Source organism: Schistocerca piceifrons, chromosome X (assembly GCF_021461385.2).
Source record: "Schistocerca piceifrons isolate TAMUIC-IGC-003096 chromosome X, iqSchPice1.1, whole genome shotgun sequence".
NCBI lineage: Eukaryota > Metazoa > Arthropoda > Insecta > Orthoptera > Acrididae > Schistocerca > Schistocerca piceifrons.
The window spans coordinates 72,507,377-72,526,848 of record NC_060149.1 but is presented as its reverse complement, the minus strand read 5'-3'; the positions used below and the strand labels follow the sequence as shown (position 1 = coordinate 72,526,848).

The window sequence follows — 19,472 nt, the reverse complement described above, 5'->3', positions numbered from 1 at the left end:
TTTCTTTGTTCAGACAAGTTATACATATTATTATTATTATTATTATTACTGTTATTATTATTATTGGCAGTGGCTGTTGTTCTGCAAATGCGTTGATAAGCACAACCCTTATACAGCAAATGCATTGATAAGCACAACCCTTATACAGCAAATGCTATTAATTTCACACTCTAGTATTTATGTGAACCTAAAAATTTGTGAACATCCAGAAGGTATACTTACGAGCCGCCACTGGCGATGACTGTCAGACCCAAGCATGCTGGCACGAAAGTGCCAGTAGCGTGAGACAGGTGGTGGGACGGCAAGGAGGCGCCCGGAAGCCAGGGCTAGGCAGGTGGGCCCAATAGAGTTACCCTGGTGATTAACACTGAACTGCAGCCTGTAGAGCAGCAGCGGATGGTAACGGGTGGTGGCGGGCAGTAGTGGGCGGTAACAGTCCCCACAGTGCGGAGCTAGCTGGAATTCACTGGGAGGCTTGGATCGTAAGATGGTGGCAGACTGCTGGCTGCCTGAGCTCAGGCAGTCACACGGCGGTCGTTGGTTCTATTCCTGGAGACGGAGGCAGTGGCTGCGTCATAAGTATGGGTACAATTGGGCTGCGTATCTTACCGATGATGATGGGCAGAGTCTGCGAAACAAGTCTTTCTCTGTGTCGCTTGGAAACCTCTGGAACAGAGGTTGATGACTTGGGTGCAGCTGTTGTCATGCAGCAGTGTGTCAGACTGCAGAGGATTCCTGAAGACTGTTCCATTACCATGTCATCTGCACACAGAAATGAAGCGTTCTGCCGAACTGTTGTATTAGCATGGGCTTTGTCCGGTTTTCAGGTTGCGACTGTTGCCAAGCAATCAAACTACCAATAGACCTACCGAACTGACCCACAGTCACTCGGTAGCGCCCGTTTTCTCGGTCAGTAAAGGCCCAAAACCAGTTTTTTCCAAATCAAATGAAGGCTAAATTAGTACTTACGTGCATCTGACGAATTCAGGATCCTGAAAGGACTGGGTAAAACACAATTTTGAAGGCATCAAAAACGAACATTGATTTACAAACTCACATTTGTGGTCTAGTATTATTATACCACGCCAAAACTCATGAACCTTGAATAATTTTCCTTTTCATTTATGACAGAGGGAGAAGTAGAGTTTGAAGGAGAGCAGTTAGAAAGATTCATCTCTTGCAGTGTCACCCACCTACGGGGCTCCATTTGTTGCAATTTGTGTAAAATAAATTCGTATACTCTGTGCATTAAATACTATTTCTAAGATATCAGCAAATACCACGGGTGAACCGCTTCTCAAGTGTGACTTCCAATTTCAGAAATAATTAAATGATCGTCTAGAGGTGAGAGTATATTGGTTTTTCTTCTAGCTGTAGTTTCATGAACGAAGTGTATATATATTACAACGCTAAGGATTTCTTACATAAGCGAAAAGCCTGAAAGACAGCGATTTTACCATGAAAATTTTAAGATTGTCGTACGGACAAAAATTTTATGGAATAAATTATCGTTCCATTATTTTCATTAAAATCATTCGACAATCAGTTCTCTCTGCGCAGACTTACGCTTGAAAGAGGTTTTTTCTGATGTGTATGGGCACAGAATAAAAACTGAGACTAGACGATGACAATGCTGTGAATTGCTAATTTCCACGAGAATGTGCTGCATTTATTAAGTTTGACTTTACCGAAAAAATATTAATAATGTAACGCTTTGAAAGCGGGCAACGGTCTTGCCGCAGTGGATACACCGGTTCCCTTCAGATCACCGAAGTTAAGTGCTGTTGGGCGTGGCTGGCACTTGGATGGGTGACCATCCCGGCCGCCGCATCCTTATCTGAGGATGACACGGCAGTCGGATGGTCCAGATGGGCCACTTGTGGCCTGAAGACGGAGTGCTTTGAAAGCAGTCGTACCTTCTGCATATTGAGTTTATGTACCCTCATTTCACTGTAACGCAAATGGGATCACTTTGGTGAATTAAACTTAAATATTAAGCCGGCCGGTGTGGCCGTGCGGTTCAAGGCGCTTTAATCTGGAACCGCGTGACCGCTACGGTCGCAGGTTCGAATCCTGCCTTGGGCATGGATGTGTGTGATGTCCTTAGGTTAGTTAGGTTTAAGTAGTTCTAAGTTCTAGGCGACTGATGACCTCAGAAGTCGCATAGTGCTCAGAGCCATTTGAACCACTTAAATATTAAACCATGTAGTCAAGTTCATTGTCATAGACTCTCATCCTTATTAGGATCTTCTGTAATAGTGGACTTCTATTACATACTTCTACAGACTGTCAAACATAAAATAAAATAATAAGACACTAATGAAGATGTACAGGAAAAGATGACCGTCAAACATAGATGTATACCAAAGTGCTCTGGTTTTTGCCCACGAGTCGCGTGTACTTGGTGCGACTGTTAGACGTAGAGGATAGTGTACCTATGAACACGTGTTTCCGTATTTATTTGGTTGGTATTTCAGACTAGTGACTTATTTTAGAATCATGTGAAGGAGAGAACACAAGAGACTGCCTTAAGTAATAATTTCCTAGATTTTGCACAGTTTCTGTTGTTTCTGGAAATGAGCTTTTGTTTTGTGCAGCATTTGTAAATATTTCGATCTCTACACATTTAAGTGCTGTATAATATTTTAGAGCTATTTGTAGTATATTGTTAATTCTTCAGTCATAGAGTTTTATGGACGGTAATTTTCTACATATTTTTAAAACTAGTTATATAAAGTGTCGGTCGTGCACCATCTTATACCTAAAAAACTGAAGGTCTTTTACCATGGAATATGGAATGTTTGCAAATTAACTGGGTTTCGTTAATGTCCAAACAATTTTCCTCTCTTGAAAATGGAGATTTGTGATAGGTTCCAATGGCTTCAATTTCACAATGTATTTAACTTGTAGCTCGTTTTTAATAATACTTCTGCTTGATTTGATTTCACTTACTGATTATTGATTTGTAGTAGAGTAATAATTTAACAGATACACGACTAAATACAGTGCTGACAAGTTTTTATGGATTGCTACCCTTTTAAATTTGAATAAAATGTTTACCGCTGCTCTAGCAACTCATGATGCACGCTGTTGTCTGCAGGTTCAGCAAGATCGACAAGTCGTGGCAGAAGATTATGCAGCGCGCGCACGAGACGCCAGGCGTGGTGGCGTGCTGCGTGGGCGACGACATGCTGAAGCAGCTGCTGCCACACCTCCAGGAGCAGCTGGAGCTCTGCCAGAAGTCTCTCAGCGGGTCCGTACATTGCTCCAAATTTCTAAATGATCAACAAAAGCCCTCAAGAGGTTGCGTTGATATGGCGACGGTCGAATCCTGTCCCAGGCTTGTCTTATCCCAACTTTTTCTTCGTCTCTGATAATCAACAGACTTACGCGATACTAAACCCTAATCTTAATTTATCCAAATTAAAAGACGGAGAAAGTGTCGAGAATCAACATGAAGCCTTCTGCACACGAGACACAACGTAGCTCAGAATATTTCGATCACGTAGGTAACCGTCTTAAAGCAATGCTGTTCTTAAAACCACCCCACAAAATGCAAATCTTTTCAGTGTCACCAGATTTGGAGAACTACAGCGCTGCAAAGGATTATGCTTCGTTCTTCGAGCGGTTTACGTATTCCTAATATGCAGTTGTCACCTACCTGAACCTAATTCCGTTCTTTACGTGTTGCCTGTGTGATCATTACAGTTTCAGTATCTAAACATAACACTGCCATCCATCTAGCCTAGGGTAATTAAGTTTAGGTTTCGTAAGTTACTGAGTACCTCTGACAGAAGGTTATTTACAAATTGCAACGGACTACTGTTTCAAACTGATGGACCAAATTTACAACTTAATAGCTGATTCTGGCAACACTATCAGCTAATACTGCACTTCGCTAACAATACAAAAGTAACGAAGACCATCAGATATTTGACACTTAGGCTTGGTTGCTAAGTGGAGCCTGAATTGATTCTGTAACAAATGGCGTAACTGTAACACCAACGAAGACTGCCTTACACGGTTCTTCGTTAAGTGTCATTAGCCCATTCAAGGAAAACTAAAAAAAGCGAGTACGGAAAAAATTTCGTGTAATTGCAAATTTTTGTGCAGTGGTATGGGGGTTTCGTCAACAAAATATAAAACTCCTGACTGGTAGTGCGTAAGCCTGGGAGTGGGGTAGCAGTTGAGAGGTCATATCTTTATATTTTTCTTGAATATCTCGAGAACTACGGCTTCTATCGCAAATATTTCCCATTATTGAATTAAAGTACATTAAATTTCCTACAGAAAATTCACATTAAATTTTTTCTCAAGGACTAGTAGTTACTCGATTACAGGGGATTTAAAAACCTCAGATTATTAAAAATAGCGTTTCAGTGTTACAAAATTAAACTTGATTGCTAAATAAAGTGGATTACGAACAAATATCAAATATGTGTACCACATAAGTGTAGTAGTACCATATTAAGGAGTAAATTGTGTTCTCTGGGTTATGACGGACTGGCGGGGGGGGGGGGGGGGGGAAGGGGAAGGATATCGCGTGAAGGAAGGGAGATCGCCGGCGGATTGTGATCATGATGCACTGCTCTCCTTGTACGCCTACGAACTGAACAGCGAGCAGGCGATTCCCCACTCTCTCTGCCCCACTAGGTCACAAAAAACAACTGCAGGGTATTTCACAAAGCTATACCGACCCTTCAGCAGATCGCCTCGTGAATCACTGGCAACATTGTGTGCCGGCACAGCTGGGAAGTGTGTTAACACTACTTTGAATACAGAGATGAGTTGCTAATAATATTAGTGGAAGAGAAACATATGGTCAGATTCTATATAAACCTCTGTACACTGTTTTACACTGTTAGTGGGGAAATTGATTCCTATTCATCCTGTACGGCATCTGCGATGTTCTTCCAGAAAGGCGACTTTTCCCATCACGAACGCAGATCGCTTTTCAGTTGACGGACGGACTGTACCTCCCCAGCATGTCCCGTCCAGTTCTCTTATGTGAATAGACAAAATAACTTCACGTCAGAAGGGTCAGTATAATTTCGTGAAACGCCCTGTAGTTGCTTTTGTGCTGTAGTGAGGTACAGAGGATGAGGAACTGCCTGCTCGCTGTTAGTTTGCTGGCCATATATAGTGGGAAGTGAATGACCACAGACGCTTCTAAACTCAGCCCCTCTCACCCCTTTTTGCCTTGTTACACCCCTCCCCCCAGATAAAATTTATCCCATAATATGGTGTTACAGCACTTAAATGTGGGACACTGAATATTTGTTCTTAACCCACTCCATTTAACAATAAATATTAATTTCATACCATTAAAACACTGTTTTTAATATAATAAGCTGTGATTTTTCCATCACCTACAATATGGGAATTATTAGTTCTAAAGAAAAAATGGATAGAACCTCTTTCGTATGAAAATTAATTTAGTTTAATTTTGTGCTGAGAAATATTTTCGCTAGAAGCAGTGGTTTTCCGGATATTTAAGAGAAACATAAAAAGTGACCTTTAAAAGCCACACCCAACCGCCACCTTCAAGCTCACGCTCAGCAGATCAGGATTTTTAGTAAGTTGTTGACGACAGCCCTCCTTACCACTGTCCAAAAATCTGCGACTACACGAATTTATCCCCTATACTTCCTCCCTTGACTTGGGCTACGTGCACTTACACAGAGTTCTCAAATATTCCGGCCACGCAAACGTCAGATATATGAATACTAAAAACTATTTCTCTACCACAACCCCAAGCAATATATAAAGCGCTGCCTGGGAAACAATGTGTCCACCGGGACGGAAAATGGCGTAAGACGAAATATTTCAAGCACAGATGCTAACATGGACAGAGATTAGCTAGCTCTTCCACTGCAGAATTTATTGCCACAAACACTGTATATTTTCAAAATAGCAAAGTCCGCAAATAAATAAATATGGACTGTACATCTGTAAGCTGCGTTGAGGAAACTGTTTCTCTTCACATAAAAACAATTTTTACAGACTGTAGCATAGTGTGAGAATTTAAAGAGATCGGCGTTTTGATAAATAACACGCACTATCGTCATACGGTGTGGTATCATCAGCGGAATTTTCTTACTCATATAAACACATCATAAAAAGTTTTGCATCACCTCGGTTCCGAGAGTTCCGGAACCAGTACAAAAAATTGGAATAGAGATCAACATAAACATCATTTCCGCCCTTTTTAATGCTCATGAAAGCCACACATTGCATGTTCTACCACCATACAGCGAGACCTTCACAGGTGGTGGTCCAGACTGCTGTACACACCGGCACCTCTAATACCCTGAAGCACGTCCTCTTGCATTGATGCATGCCTGTATTCGTCGTGGCATACTATCCACAAGTTCACCAATGCTCTGCTGGTCCAGATTGTCCCACTCCTCAACGGCGATTCGGCGTAGATACCTCAGAGTGGTTGTTGGGTCACGTCCTCCGTAAACAGTCCTTTTCAATCTATCCCAGGCATGTTCGATAGGGTTCATGTCTGAGTAACATGCTGGCCACTCTAGTCGAGCGATGTCGTTATCCTGAAGGAAGTCTTTCACAAGATGTTGACGATGGGGGTGCGAACTGTCGTCCATGAAGACGAATTCCTCGTCAGTATGCTACCGATATGGTTGCACTATCGGTCAGAGGATGGCATTCACGTATCGTACAGCCGTTACGGCGCCTTCCATGACCACCAGCGGCGTACGTCGGCCCAACATAATGCCATCCCAAAACATCAGGGAACCTCCACCTTGCTGCACTCGCTGGACAGTGTGTCTACCGAGCGGGGTAGCGCAGTGGTAGCACACTGGACTCGCATTCGGGAGGACGACGGTTCAGTCCCGCGTCCGGCCATCCTCATTTAGGTTTTCCGTGAATTCCCTAAATCGCTCCAGGCAAATGCTGGGATGGTTCCTTTGAAAGGACACGGCCGACTTCCTTCCCTATCCTTCCCTGATCCGATGAGACCGATGACCTCGCTGTTTGGTCTCTTCCCCCAACCAACAGTGTGTCTAAAGCGTTCAGCCTGACCTGGTTGCCTCCAAACACGTCTCCAACGATTGTCTGGTTGAAGGCATGTCGATGAAGAGAATGTGATGCCAATCCTGAGCGGTCCATTCGGCATGTTATTGGGCCCATTTGTACTGCGCTGCATGGTGTCGTGGTTGCAAAGACGGACCTCGCTATGGACGTCGGGAATGAAGTTGCACATCATGTAGCCTACTGCGTGCAGTTTGAGTCGTAACACGACGATCTGTGGCTGCACAAAAATCATTATTGAACATGGTGGCGTTGCTGCCAGGGTTCCTCCGAGCCATTATCCATAGGTAGCGGTCATCCACTGCAGCTGTAGCCCTTGGGCGGCCTGATCGAGGCATGTCATCGACAGTTCCTGTCTCTCTGTATCTCCTCCATGTCCGAAAACGTCGCTTTGTTTCACTCCGAGACGCCTGGACACTTCCCTTGTTGAGAGCCCTTCCCGTGACAAAGTAACAATGCGGACGCGATCGAACCGCGGTATTAACCGTCTAGGCATGGTTGAACTACAGACAAACCATGTACCTCCTTCCTGGTGGAATGACTGGAACTGATCGGCTGTCGGACCCCTCTGTCTAATAGGCGCTGCTCATGCATGGTTGTTTCCATCTTTGGGCGGGTTTAGTGACAGGTCTGAACAGTCAAAGGGACTGTGTCTGTGATACAATATCATTACACTTGTCCGTCCTCTTCTGGAATATTGCTGCTCAGTTTGGGATCCTTACCAGGTAGGATTGACGGAGGACATCGAAAAAGTGCAAACAAGGGCAGCTCGTTTCGTGTTATCGCGTAATAGTGGTGAGAGTGTCACTGATATGATACGCGAGTTGGGGTGGCAGTAACTGAAGCATAGGAGGTTTTCTTTGCGGCGAGATCTATTTACGAAATTTCAATCACCAACTTCTCTTCCGAATGCGAAAATATTTTGTTGACACCCACCTACGTATGGAGAAATGATCATCATAATAAAATAAGAGAAATCAGAGATCTAACGGAAAGATTTAGGTGTTCCTTTTTCCCACGCGCCATTTGAAAGTGGAATGGTAGAGAAGTAGTATGAAAATGGTTCGATGAACGCTCTGCCAGTCTCTTAAGTGTGAACTGCAGAGTAACCATGTACATGTAGATGTAGATGAACAGTCAACGTCTATCTTCAAGAGTTCTGGGAACCGCGGTGATACAAAACTTTTTTTGATGTGTGTATATACAAATGTGAACTGCGAAATCCACCAAGGACAATGAATGTTCTTTATTCGTATCGTTAAGACTCTCACATTGTTATATGGCTTCTTACACTCCAGATGTAAGATTTATGGTGGTAACAGTAAAAGCACTTCACAGTGCGTGTCAAATAACGATTTTCTATCTTGTCCAACTGGGTACCGCAAACACAAACAAAACAAATTAACCGTCTTCCTTCCAAAGATAACCCTTGCAAGTTCTCTGAGTATATCCTGAAACGTCCCCTTAGAAAAATTGTACATGACTGTGCTTAAACTGACACACAATATTTTTAGCGCAACGGAATCTGACTTTCAATAATCCCTACAAAAGAATGGCCCTGACTAACATTAAACTATACCTTTCACAAATCACTTACCTCACAAAAATCTTCGTTACTCAAGCTACTGCAATACAGCGAGCGCCACTACTGCCAGCAAAATAAAAGGTTCAAACTACTGAAGGCACTAACTACTGATAGGCATAGTTAGCAAATGAAAGATTTTGACAGAGAAAAAACAATGTATTTACCTTAATAGTGTTCAAAAGTCATATTATATATATATATATATATATATATATATATATATATATATATATATATATATATATATATAACAGTTCATGACATCCAGTCTTACAAATTTACTGTCTCTGTCCAGATCATCCGCTCTCACAACTCCGCCATCTCTCTCCCCACATTCACCACTGCTGGCGGCTCACCTTCAACTGGACAACGCTACGCGCTGTTAACAGCCAACTGCCCAAAACTACAATAGCCAACAACAATGCAAACCAGCCACAGACTGCACACAGCACAGCCTGTGATTTTCATACAGAGCGCTACGTGGAGTTACCAATATAAAAACCTAAACGGTGTACTTACAATCCATAAAACGCTCGCAGTTACTAATCACAAATCTAACAGCACATCGCTAGATTTCATCGGCCGTCAAGTTTACACGTAATCAGTGAAAATTTTAAGCACTCGACAGTAGTCGAGAATAAGGGGAAAAGTGTTCTTGGCGATCAAGTCGGCGCCACGGTTAGCAGACTGGACACGAATTTGTTTCCTATCGTCCCTTCAATCATTCAGTGCGGAAGCTGTGAAGGTTATTTCGCAATAACACACAGTCTATAAGTCTTGTCATTCTGAACTAGCGGTCCGTCTCTACTGATTTCGCCGATGGACTTTAAATTTTTACCGTCCTTCTTTCCTTGAAACAAGGGTCTTGTTCAGGGTATTATTAGGAGATACACTAAAGAGCTAAAAAAATTTCGAAATAATTCATTATGCCTAACTACACAAGGTGAAAATCACACGTCGCATCATGGATTGCCGCACTCTTTCCCAAGTCCCGACCTCTCTCTCAATAGCGTCACAGGCGTCGTGAACACACTGTTGAAGAGTCTGCACATCAGGAACTGGTTTAGCATACACAACGCTTTTCAGATTTCCACAGAGGTAAAAATCCATGGGGTTTAAGTCCGGTGATCTAGCAGGCCATGCTACAGGGCCTCCGCGTCCTGTCCAAGGTCCGTGGAAGATGTTCTTGAGGTATAGGCGAACTGTAATTCGGAAATGTGATGATGCTCCGTCATGCAGACACCACGTAACTGGTCGTATTGCCGAAGTCACATTCTGAAGTAGCCCAGGCAGGGTATTCCGCAGGATGTCCAGATATGTTCCTTCGTCGAGGCGTTGTGGAATAATAACGGGTCCAAGTACGGTCGCCAAGAATCCCTCCCCACACGTTGATGCCGAACCGGCGCCAATGAGACGTCTCAACCATTCCCCGAGGATTGTCTGTAGCTCTAAAATGACAGTTATGCAGACTGGTAAAGGTTGCTTCGTCGGTAAAAAGGACTGATGGCATATATCCCATAATTGTGATGATCTGGTGCCAAAACCATCGACAAAATCCTTCCCATAGAGGGAAATCCACTGCTGATAATCCCTGAACTCGTTTCGGGTGGTAGTGATAGTAGCGGTTGTCATGCAGAATACACATAATCGTACTATAGCTTACATAATGTTGGCAGGCCATTTGTCTTGAGCTTATTCAAGGGTTCTTCTCAATGTCCTTTAGAACACGGTCCTCCAAATATGGCGTGCGCCAGTCCGCCGCCTCCCTACTCGCTCGTCTCTTTTGAAGGGCTCGTGATCACAGAAACTCCCAAAAAGGACTTGAAACGTTGTGTGATGCGGCTGGTGTGTGTGAGGGTACTTCCTTTGGTATAGCTGTGCTGCCTCTCCGTTACTATCTGCTTAGTCGTACACAAACACCATCTCGGCTTGTTCCGACATGAATACCGGACCATGCTGTTGCTCACAGTACGCTGAGTCAATCACACAGCCTCCAACACGCAAGTAACATACGACACATGGTCAGAGGGACTGTCATTCGCCAGAGCCATCTACCGTGGCAACGATGCATTTCCGGACAAATGTTCATAGGGCCATGTTTCCTCCTTTTCCAGTCAGGAATCCGTCCCTGCAGTTTGTCGGTTTTATTAATGTTCACCCTGTATAACCAATGAGACTGAGTGTGGGGATGTACCTATTGAAGCTCTCAGCTGCTTTACTTTCACCTAACCATGACACTTCCGTCCACACAACGATATAGTGAGCAAACAGTTCGAGTATGTGGCTCACGCAGCCTGACATCGAATTCATATAAAGGGTGTTTCTGCAATGATGATACATATGCCAGTCCCACCTGAATATCTGCCCTCCCCCCCCCCTCCCAAATTCTATAAGTCCCTCCAGATCCTTGAGCGTCATGCACTCCGCCTCGCCTTCCGTATACGCCTCCCGTCCCCCACGCGGATCGTCTGTGACCTCATTCCATTCCCCCATCTGCTTCTATTCCTTGAACATCTCCACATACTCTACACCTCCCGCCGCCTTGATCCCCCTCACCCCCTGGTTGCTCCTCTCCTCTCCCATCCCCGCCCCCTGCCACGTCTTCACTGTTGTGTCCCCCCTACCCTCCATCTCTACACCCTTCATCTCCTTTCCCAAGGTGGCTTCCATCAACTCCCCCTCCCAGATGATGCCCTCTCTCCCTCCATTTATCCCTCCTATCAACTCTGATCCTCACTCCCCCTCCTTTCCTCTGTCCTTTTCCCAGGCTCCCTCTCCCCCCCTACCATCCTCTTTTTCCCCACCTACCCTCTCTCTGCCCCCCTTCTCTCCCCTGAGTCCTTTTGCATTTCCCTACTCTGCCTTTTCCCATTCCCTCTCGCATCTGCCCTGCCCCTATCCCCCCTTATGAGTCCTGTCCCTTTCGTTTTTTCCTCTCCTCCCTCCTTGTTTTCCCCCACATCTGTCGAGGTCCCCCCTCCCCATCTGCCCTTGGGTAGGGAGTTTCATCTTTGTGCCGACATTTTCGTGCAGTGTTTCACAGTGTTGTGCGTCTTTTGGGAAGTGTTGCGAACGGACATCATACTGTCGCTGGGTGTGATTTTTTATTTCTTGCAAACAGAAACCAGTCTGTCGCCATGATTTTTAATTGTGTGTCTACTGTGTTACCTGTCTGATACCTGTGTATTTTATTAGCATTGCCAACCCCTTTGCTTTATGTTTTAACTTTCCACAATTTTCCGCCGTTTTACAGTTTAAGTCACCGTTTTATCCCCTGCTTTTATTGTTTCTTTTCTTCTTACGTTTTAAAAAGCCTGTAGGCTGTAGAGCAGCGTACTAAGCTGCTGCCAGCCTGCCCCCCTTCAGGGGGAATCGAAATTCAATTAAGGAAAAAAAATGATGATACATTCATTAATGGTGGTTTATGAGAAGCGTATCAATTTGATATAAGCAAACATGGTTCTGAAAAGACTCAGTTGAAATTACGTAATAAAACGTCATAGAATATGATGTAATAAACGTGTTCATTATGTACGCGTTTCCCAACAATGTATGGTAGGTGAAGTACTGTGTGTAAATTAATACAGGAACGGCAGTTACACCCACGCCATATTTTTCAGTGTTTAAAATAGTGCAATCAGCTGGTTTTGTTGACCGCGGACAACCCAACCACTACATAATAGATCCTCAATGTTTTCTGTCTCACGATAGCGGCTGAATGACATGGCTGTGGTGAACGCCAGTTAGGCGGGAAACTTCGCTTCCTATGTATGAAATTATGGTTGCTTAAGACTTTTTTGCGTAGTTTACCTAACGCATCCGGCTCTTATGGCAGATTCTGCTAGCAGCACTCGAAACTAATTGTAATACGAGGGGTGTTTTTTTTAAGTAAGTACCGTTTTAAAATTAAAAAACGACGTGCTAAGAGATCTCAATAATTTTATTTTTACATGAAAACCTGTACCTTAATCTGCGCACTGACGCCATTACAGTCTGAGTCTTCCTTGTCACCGTTGTGTACTGAGTGTTAAGGATGCCTCCGATAATCGTGAGTCCCGTCGACTGTGAAGTACGGGCTGTTATAAGATTTCTTAGTGCTAAAGGCCTAAAAGCGATCGATATTCATCGTGAGATCTGTGCAGTTTACGGAGAAAACATTATGAGTGATGGAATGGTAAGAAAGTGGGTGAGAGCATTTAAAGATGGCCGCACAAATGTGCATGATGAACAACGGAGTGGGCGTCCTTCGGTCATTAATGAAATTTTGGTGCAGGAAGTGGATAATAAGGTGAGAGAAAACAGAGGCTTCACGATTTCCTCCTTGCGGGATGGCTTTCCTAATGTTTCTCGTTGTGTTTTGTATGGCATTGTGACCGAGCACTTAAATTACCGAAAATTGTGCGCACGTTGGGTACCGAAAATGTTGACGGATGGGCACAAAACCAAACGTTTAGACAGTGCATTGACTTTCCTTGAGCGGTGCCACAACGACGGTGATGATTTCTTGAGCCAAACTGCTACGGGCGATGAAACATGGGCGGCCTACGTCACACCAGAATTAAAGCAACAGTCCATGGAAGTTGAGCAAGGGCATATTTTTACTGCAAGACAATGCCCGTCCGTATGTGGCGAATCAGACCAAAGATCTCATCACATCTTTTCGATGGGAAACTCTAGATCATCCTCCGTACAGCCCCGATCTTGCGCCCAGCGACTACCATCTGTTGCTGCACTTGAAGATACACCTGGGCGGTCAGCGTCTTCAAGACGATGACGAAGACAAAACAGTGGTGATGCAGTGGTTAACAAGTCAGGCAGCAGACTTCTATGAGGAGGGTATTCAAAAACTGGTACAACGTTATGACAAGTGCCTCAATATTGACGGAAATTATGTAGAAAAGTAGATTAAGGTACAGGCTTTCATGTAAAAATAAAATTATTGAGATATCTTAGCACGTCTTTTTTTAATTTCAAAACGGTACTTACTTAAAAAATACGCCTCGTACTTTTAGTATAGCTCCCATCGTCACCATTTTTATGTCTCGTCTGCATCGAACATGTTAAAGAAGACTGTCAGCTTCAATCATGGCAAGAATTTGTCCTTAGTACTTTGCGGACACTAGGATAAACATAAACTTATAATTCGAAATAATTCTCTCCCTATGCCAATTCCAAAACGTCACCGCTGCAATTTTCGATTGTTTTCCGATGTGAAAACGTCATTTTTCATTTAATAGTAAAACACAACAAATGCAATGCACTAATGACGAAAAGTAATATGTCGGAGAGTATTAATTGAGGCTTCAGTTGTCATCGTTCAGTTTAAGTACTTAATCATTAATTAATAGTGTTTTGCTAGTTTTAGTGTCTAATAGTTAAGAAATGGATAAACATAACCTAGGCAGCTTTCTTAAAATCCGGCACACACAGTTACATTAGTTACTTACCGATAATGAGTTTTTAGTTACATAAATAGTAGTTATGTGATAGTCTGTGAAGAGTACGTTCGGCGTAGGACAGTCGCAGATTGTATAGTCGCTATTGGTGAATCATCATTTGTAGATAAATAACAGTTTCTGTCGATTGGAGGAAATATATCTTACCGTTAAGAACTCTTTTTCCCTTTTGCTCTTTTTTCTCTTTACACAATTCACTGTTTAAATTCTGCGATACTGCCAGACAAATGTTGAGCCTTTGTTATTCAAGAAATACCCACTTTGCCCATTTTTTGCGGAAGTGAAACAAAGACAAAAAGTGTGTTCTCTCGTGTAATAATGAGAATGTTTGAACAAGAAGATAGGTTCAGGCTATTCAAAATCATGATGTCTTTCTTCATCAGCTACCTCGAAAAGAAGAGAACGATGTTTCCACGGTTCTTCTTCGTTTCGGACCCTGCGCTGCTGGAGATCCTGGGGCAAGCCTCGGATTCGCACACAATCCAGAACCACTTGCTGTCTATTTTTGATAACATTCGCTACGTAAAATTCCACGAAATAGAGTACAACAAGATGACAGATATCATTTCCTCGGAAGGAGAATCAATCCAAGTAAGTGCTCAAAACTAGAGGCCTCCTTGTTTTACTTATTCACCTATTCTACTATCTAATTGTGTAAAACCATTCTTAATACAACACGTGAGATTTGCTCTGTAGTAAAAGAAATACGCACTAGCTAGTAAAAAAAATGATGCTTTTCTCACTAAACAAATCTTATTACAATTTCTGGCAAAAACAGTTAAACACCCAGGAGATATGGTCGAATGGGAATGTAGCTTCGTACACGTACACACCATAGGCGAGTATGTAAATGACTGGAGTTGCAATTCTCTGTGATAGAACGGTTGCCAGTATACATTAGCTTTATTCGTGTTTAATGTTGTTACCAGATCTGGTAGGATATATAAGGGACGTGAACAGCGTCAAGATGTTCAGTGATCACTTTGGCGGGTACGGTGATGCCGCTTACTTGTGTGACAAAGTGTTATCAGCCTCTGACAGAGTTTGAAAGGACCTAATTTTCTACATCTACATCCATACTCCGCAAACCACCTGACGGTGTGTGGCGGAGGGTACCTTGAGTAGCTCTATCGGTTTTCCCTCCCATTCCAGTCTCGTATTGTTCGTGGAAAGAAGGATTGTCGGTATGCCTCTGTGTGGGCTCCAATCTCTCTGATTTTATCCTCATGGTCTTTCCGTGAGATATACGTAGGAGAGAGCAATATACTGCTTGACTCCTCGGTGAAGGTATGTTCTCGAAACTTCAACAAAAGCCCGTACCGAGCTACTGAGCGTCTCCCGTGCAGAGTCTTCCACTGGAGTTTATCTATCATCTCCGTAATGCTTTTGCGATTACTAAATGATCCTGTAACGAAGCGCGCTGCTCTCCGTTGGATCTTCCCTATCTCTTCTATCAGCCCTATCTGGTACGGATCCAACACTGCTGAGCAGTATTCAAGCAGTGGGCGAACAAGCGTACTGTAACCTACTTCCTTTGTTTTCGGATTGCGTTTCCTTAGGATTTTTCTGGCATCTGCTTTACCGACGATCAACTTTATATGATCATTCCATTTTAAATCACTCCCAATGCCTACTCCCAGATAATTTATGGAAGTAACTGCTTCCAGTTGCTGACCTGCTATATTGTAGCTAAATGATAAGGGATCTTTCTTTCTATGTATTCGCAGCACATTGCACTTGTCTACATTGAGATTCAATTGCCATTCCCTGCACCATGTGTCAATTCGCTGCAGATCCTCCTGCATTTCAGTACAATTTTCCATTGTTACAACCTCTCGATATACCACAGCATCATCCGCAAAAAGCCTCAATGAATCCTCAATGAACTTCCGATGTCATCCACAAGGTCATTTATGTATATTGTGAATAGCAACGTGTTCGACGTCCGTTCTTGAAAACGGGGATGACCTGTGCCCTTTTCCAATCCTTTGGGACGCTACGCTCTTCTAAAGACTTACAGTACACCGCTGCAAGAATGGGGGCAAGTTCCTTCGCGTACTCTGTGTAAAATCGAACTGGTATCCCATCAGGGCTAGCGGCCTTTCCTCGAATCCTGTACTATCCTGATTTGTGGAGCATTCGTATGTGACACTGGCCCGATGATTGACTGCACGCGAAAGTGAGGACGTGTATACTCGTCGTCAAGGTTCCGGTCGAACATATCTGACCACCACAGGGGATGTCGTCATGTAGTGCACCAAGTTCATCGTAACTACTTCACATCTCCACCTGTAATAGGAGAAAAAGTAATCGATTTCCTACAACATTCTGCGTCATCCAAAACAATTCGGCGGAGACTAGAAGCAGCTGGACTAGAGAATTATCGCTGCATGCGTAGACTACTGCGTTCGGAGTGATGCCGTAACAGGGATGCATGAACTGCTGATGAATGTCGTAGCATTGCGTTAACCGATGAATCGCAGTTCTTCACTGCCCCGGATGACCATTGTTGGCGAGTACGCTGGCGGCCTGAGGGAAGGTCCCATTGTTCCAATGTTTTGAAGAGGTACAGCTGTGTCACTCCCTGTGATACGGTGTAGGAACCCATCAGGTATGACATCAGGTCACGGCTGGTAGTGACTTAAGTGGCTCTTATGGCATAATGGTATATCACGGTCATCCTACATCCTCATGTGTTAATTCTCCATTTGACAGTATCGCGGTGCCATACTTCAACAAGACAACGCTCGTAAATACATGACATGTCTAGGCACTCCCGTGGCCAACATGATTCCCAGATCGGTCTCCTATTGAACATAAGTGTGATCAGTTCGGATGTGAACTCCGTTGTAGTGCCAGTATCCACGATATCAAGGACCAGGTACATAAGACGTGAGCCAGCTTGCCTTAGGAGAGAATGCAATGGTTATATGACATTTTTCCCAACCGAATCAGTAAGTGCTTCCAGGCCAGAAGGGGTGCAACATCATACTGAAAGTGAGCTCATATAGCCAAGTTCTTCGTCAATTTGACCCGATTTTGCAACTACTGCGGTAACGTCACATACCCTTTCCACACGTGCAGTTTCATTTCGCTTCCTCCTCCACTTCTGGGCACTTCACTATTTTTTGGTCAGTTTATATTAACGAACAATATTATTTGAACGATAAAGTTATAAGTATTTTGCAGTATTCGAGGTAAAGAATATTCTTATTTAGTGTTTCTCTTTCATAAGTATGACTTTTTCCATCAAGTAGGCACGGAAGAAACCATTAGCGTCATGAAGAACTACAGTTCCAAAATTATACGATGAAATGGTCACATTTGCCTTTGCAGTTTTCTTTGGACACTTTTAAAATTATCACAGCGCAACATCTACGTTAGTTTATCAGAGTACGTCTTCTCGTCTACCTGACGATGACTGAAAATGGAGTGCTATTTCAATTGAAAGAGAACACTGAAACTAACTAGGTGAAGGGTGTCGAAGGAACTATCACAATTTTCGTGACACAATAACAAAAATAAATAATGAGTTAGGATACCGGGAAGAGATATTTGAATTCCACATGGCTATCATAACACATTCACTTCTGTATATAAGTCGTTCTGGAGAACCTCAAAAGACAGGAGACATGGCGATAGCAAACGCGCCACCACAGCAACATTGGGACGCATACAGAATTACGTCGATACGAGATATAGCGGAAATTTTCCATGACAAATGGATGACGTTAACTGTGTGAGGTTTTCATCCACCAATGGAAAACACACTGTCAATACGACGTCCCCGCACAGATAATTAGATTTCGTAACAGCTTCCCCCAGGCCTCCCAGTATGTCATGCCGCAACGCTCCGTGTTTCTGAACAAAGGCTAGGTTAGTTTATTAATGGTTAGTGGTAGTCGTGCTGCGTTCTAAGCGTGTAAAATAGGTTTATGGCATATTTAATGATGAGTTAGGTAGACTTTGCTGTTAATTTGTTTACTTTTTTATTTTTGTTATTTTCTGCTACTGACATGTTCGTACAACAGATATTTATGTATGATTTAAATGTGTGCAGGCCTACGTGGGGCTCATTCAGGCTTGTTCAGGCTCGTTCAAGATGACTTTTGAGGTTTTGTTCAGTTTGATGAAAATCTGAATTTAAGTTGTAGTTTTTGACTTATTTTAGTACATTTTTTTACGTTTTTCTTATTTTTGGTATGCTAGACCAAAAATCTGGAATTTTGAATGTCAATAAAAATGGGTTTTTGGAAGACTATTCGATTTACTTCATATACGAGGGCTGTTCAATAAAGAATGATCATAATTTTTATGGTCATAATTTCTCGCTCCAAAATTTAATCCTATGATATTCTGTTAGCTTAATGTGCAACAAACACGTCATAGTAGTTTCATTGTTGGGACTCCTGGTTCCCGCCTGTGAGAGGCAGGCAAGGTCAGACATGTTCAGTACCGCCTACCACTGCAATGGAGGCAAAACGCTAGGAACAATATGTGACTTTGAAATTCTGCTTTCGTCTCAACAAATCTTCAGCTGAGGCCTAGACAATGTTACAGGAGGCCTATGGAGAGTCTATTCATCCCTACAGCACAGCTCGAAGGTGGTTTGAAATGTTCAAAGAGGGGAGACAATTTCAATGGAAGGTGGACCCGGTGCTCCTGTTACTACTCTTACAGAAGAAAACATCGACACTGCTGCTGCCATTGTGAGAGAGGATCGACGAATTACCTTAAGATCACTTCCTGAAATTCTGAACATTTCACTGGGTGCCACCCACACGTTGGTGACAGAAAAATTACACATGACACGTGTTTGTGCGCGATAGGTTCCAAGACTGTTGATTCCCAAAATAAAGGGACATTGGCGTGCAGGTCTGCATGCAGTTAAAGTTGACGTTAGAGGAAGATCCGGAGCTTCTTCCAAAAGTAATCACTGCTGATGAAATTTAGCTACATCATTTTGATCCTGAGACCAAACAGCAAAGCTCAGTGTGAAAACCCGCTTCATCACCAACCCCCAAAAAAGCAAAAGCTGTGGCTTCTATTGGGAAAGTTATGGTCATCTCATTCTTTGATATTCATGAGGTGTTTAGCAGCATGTTGTACTTGCACACACATCAGTAACTGGAAAATACTATAGGAATGTCCTGAAAACATTGCAAGTCCATATCAGGCCCAAAAGACCAGGCTGGATGCTGCACCACGACAATGCGCCGCAGCATATTGCCTCTCAAAAAATGGTTTCCAGTATGTATTTGAAGACTGACAGAAACGGTGGGACAAATTCAAATGGCTCTGAGAACTATGGGACTTAACTGCTGATCTCATCAGTCCCATAGAACTTAGAACTACTTAAACCTAACTAACCTAAG

The 19,472-nt window shown here is 43.2% G+C and overlaps 1 protein-coding gene across 1 annotated transcript in view; it reads left to right on the top strand.

The window, feature by feature from the left end:
* The window catches only part of LOC124722180 (dynein axonemal heavy chain 5), an 843,802-nt gene that overhangs the window by 363,991 nt on the left and 460,339 nt on the right, over nucleotides 1–19,472 (top strand). Inside the window, exons 30-31 of the mRNA XM_047247380.1 lie at nucleotides 3,101–3,253; nucleotides 14,481–14,688. Coding sequence (XP_047103336.1) covers nucleotides 3,101–3,253; nucleotides 14,481–14,688 — 361 coding nt within the window. The remainder of the gene's footprint in view (nucleotides 1–3,100; nucleotides 3,254–14,480; nucleotides 14,689–19,472) is intronic.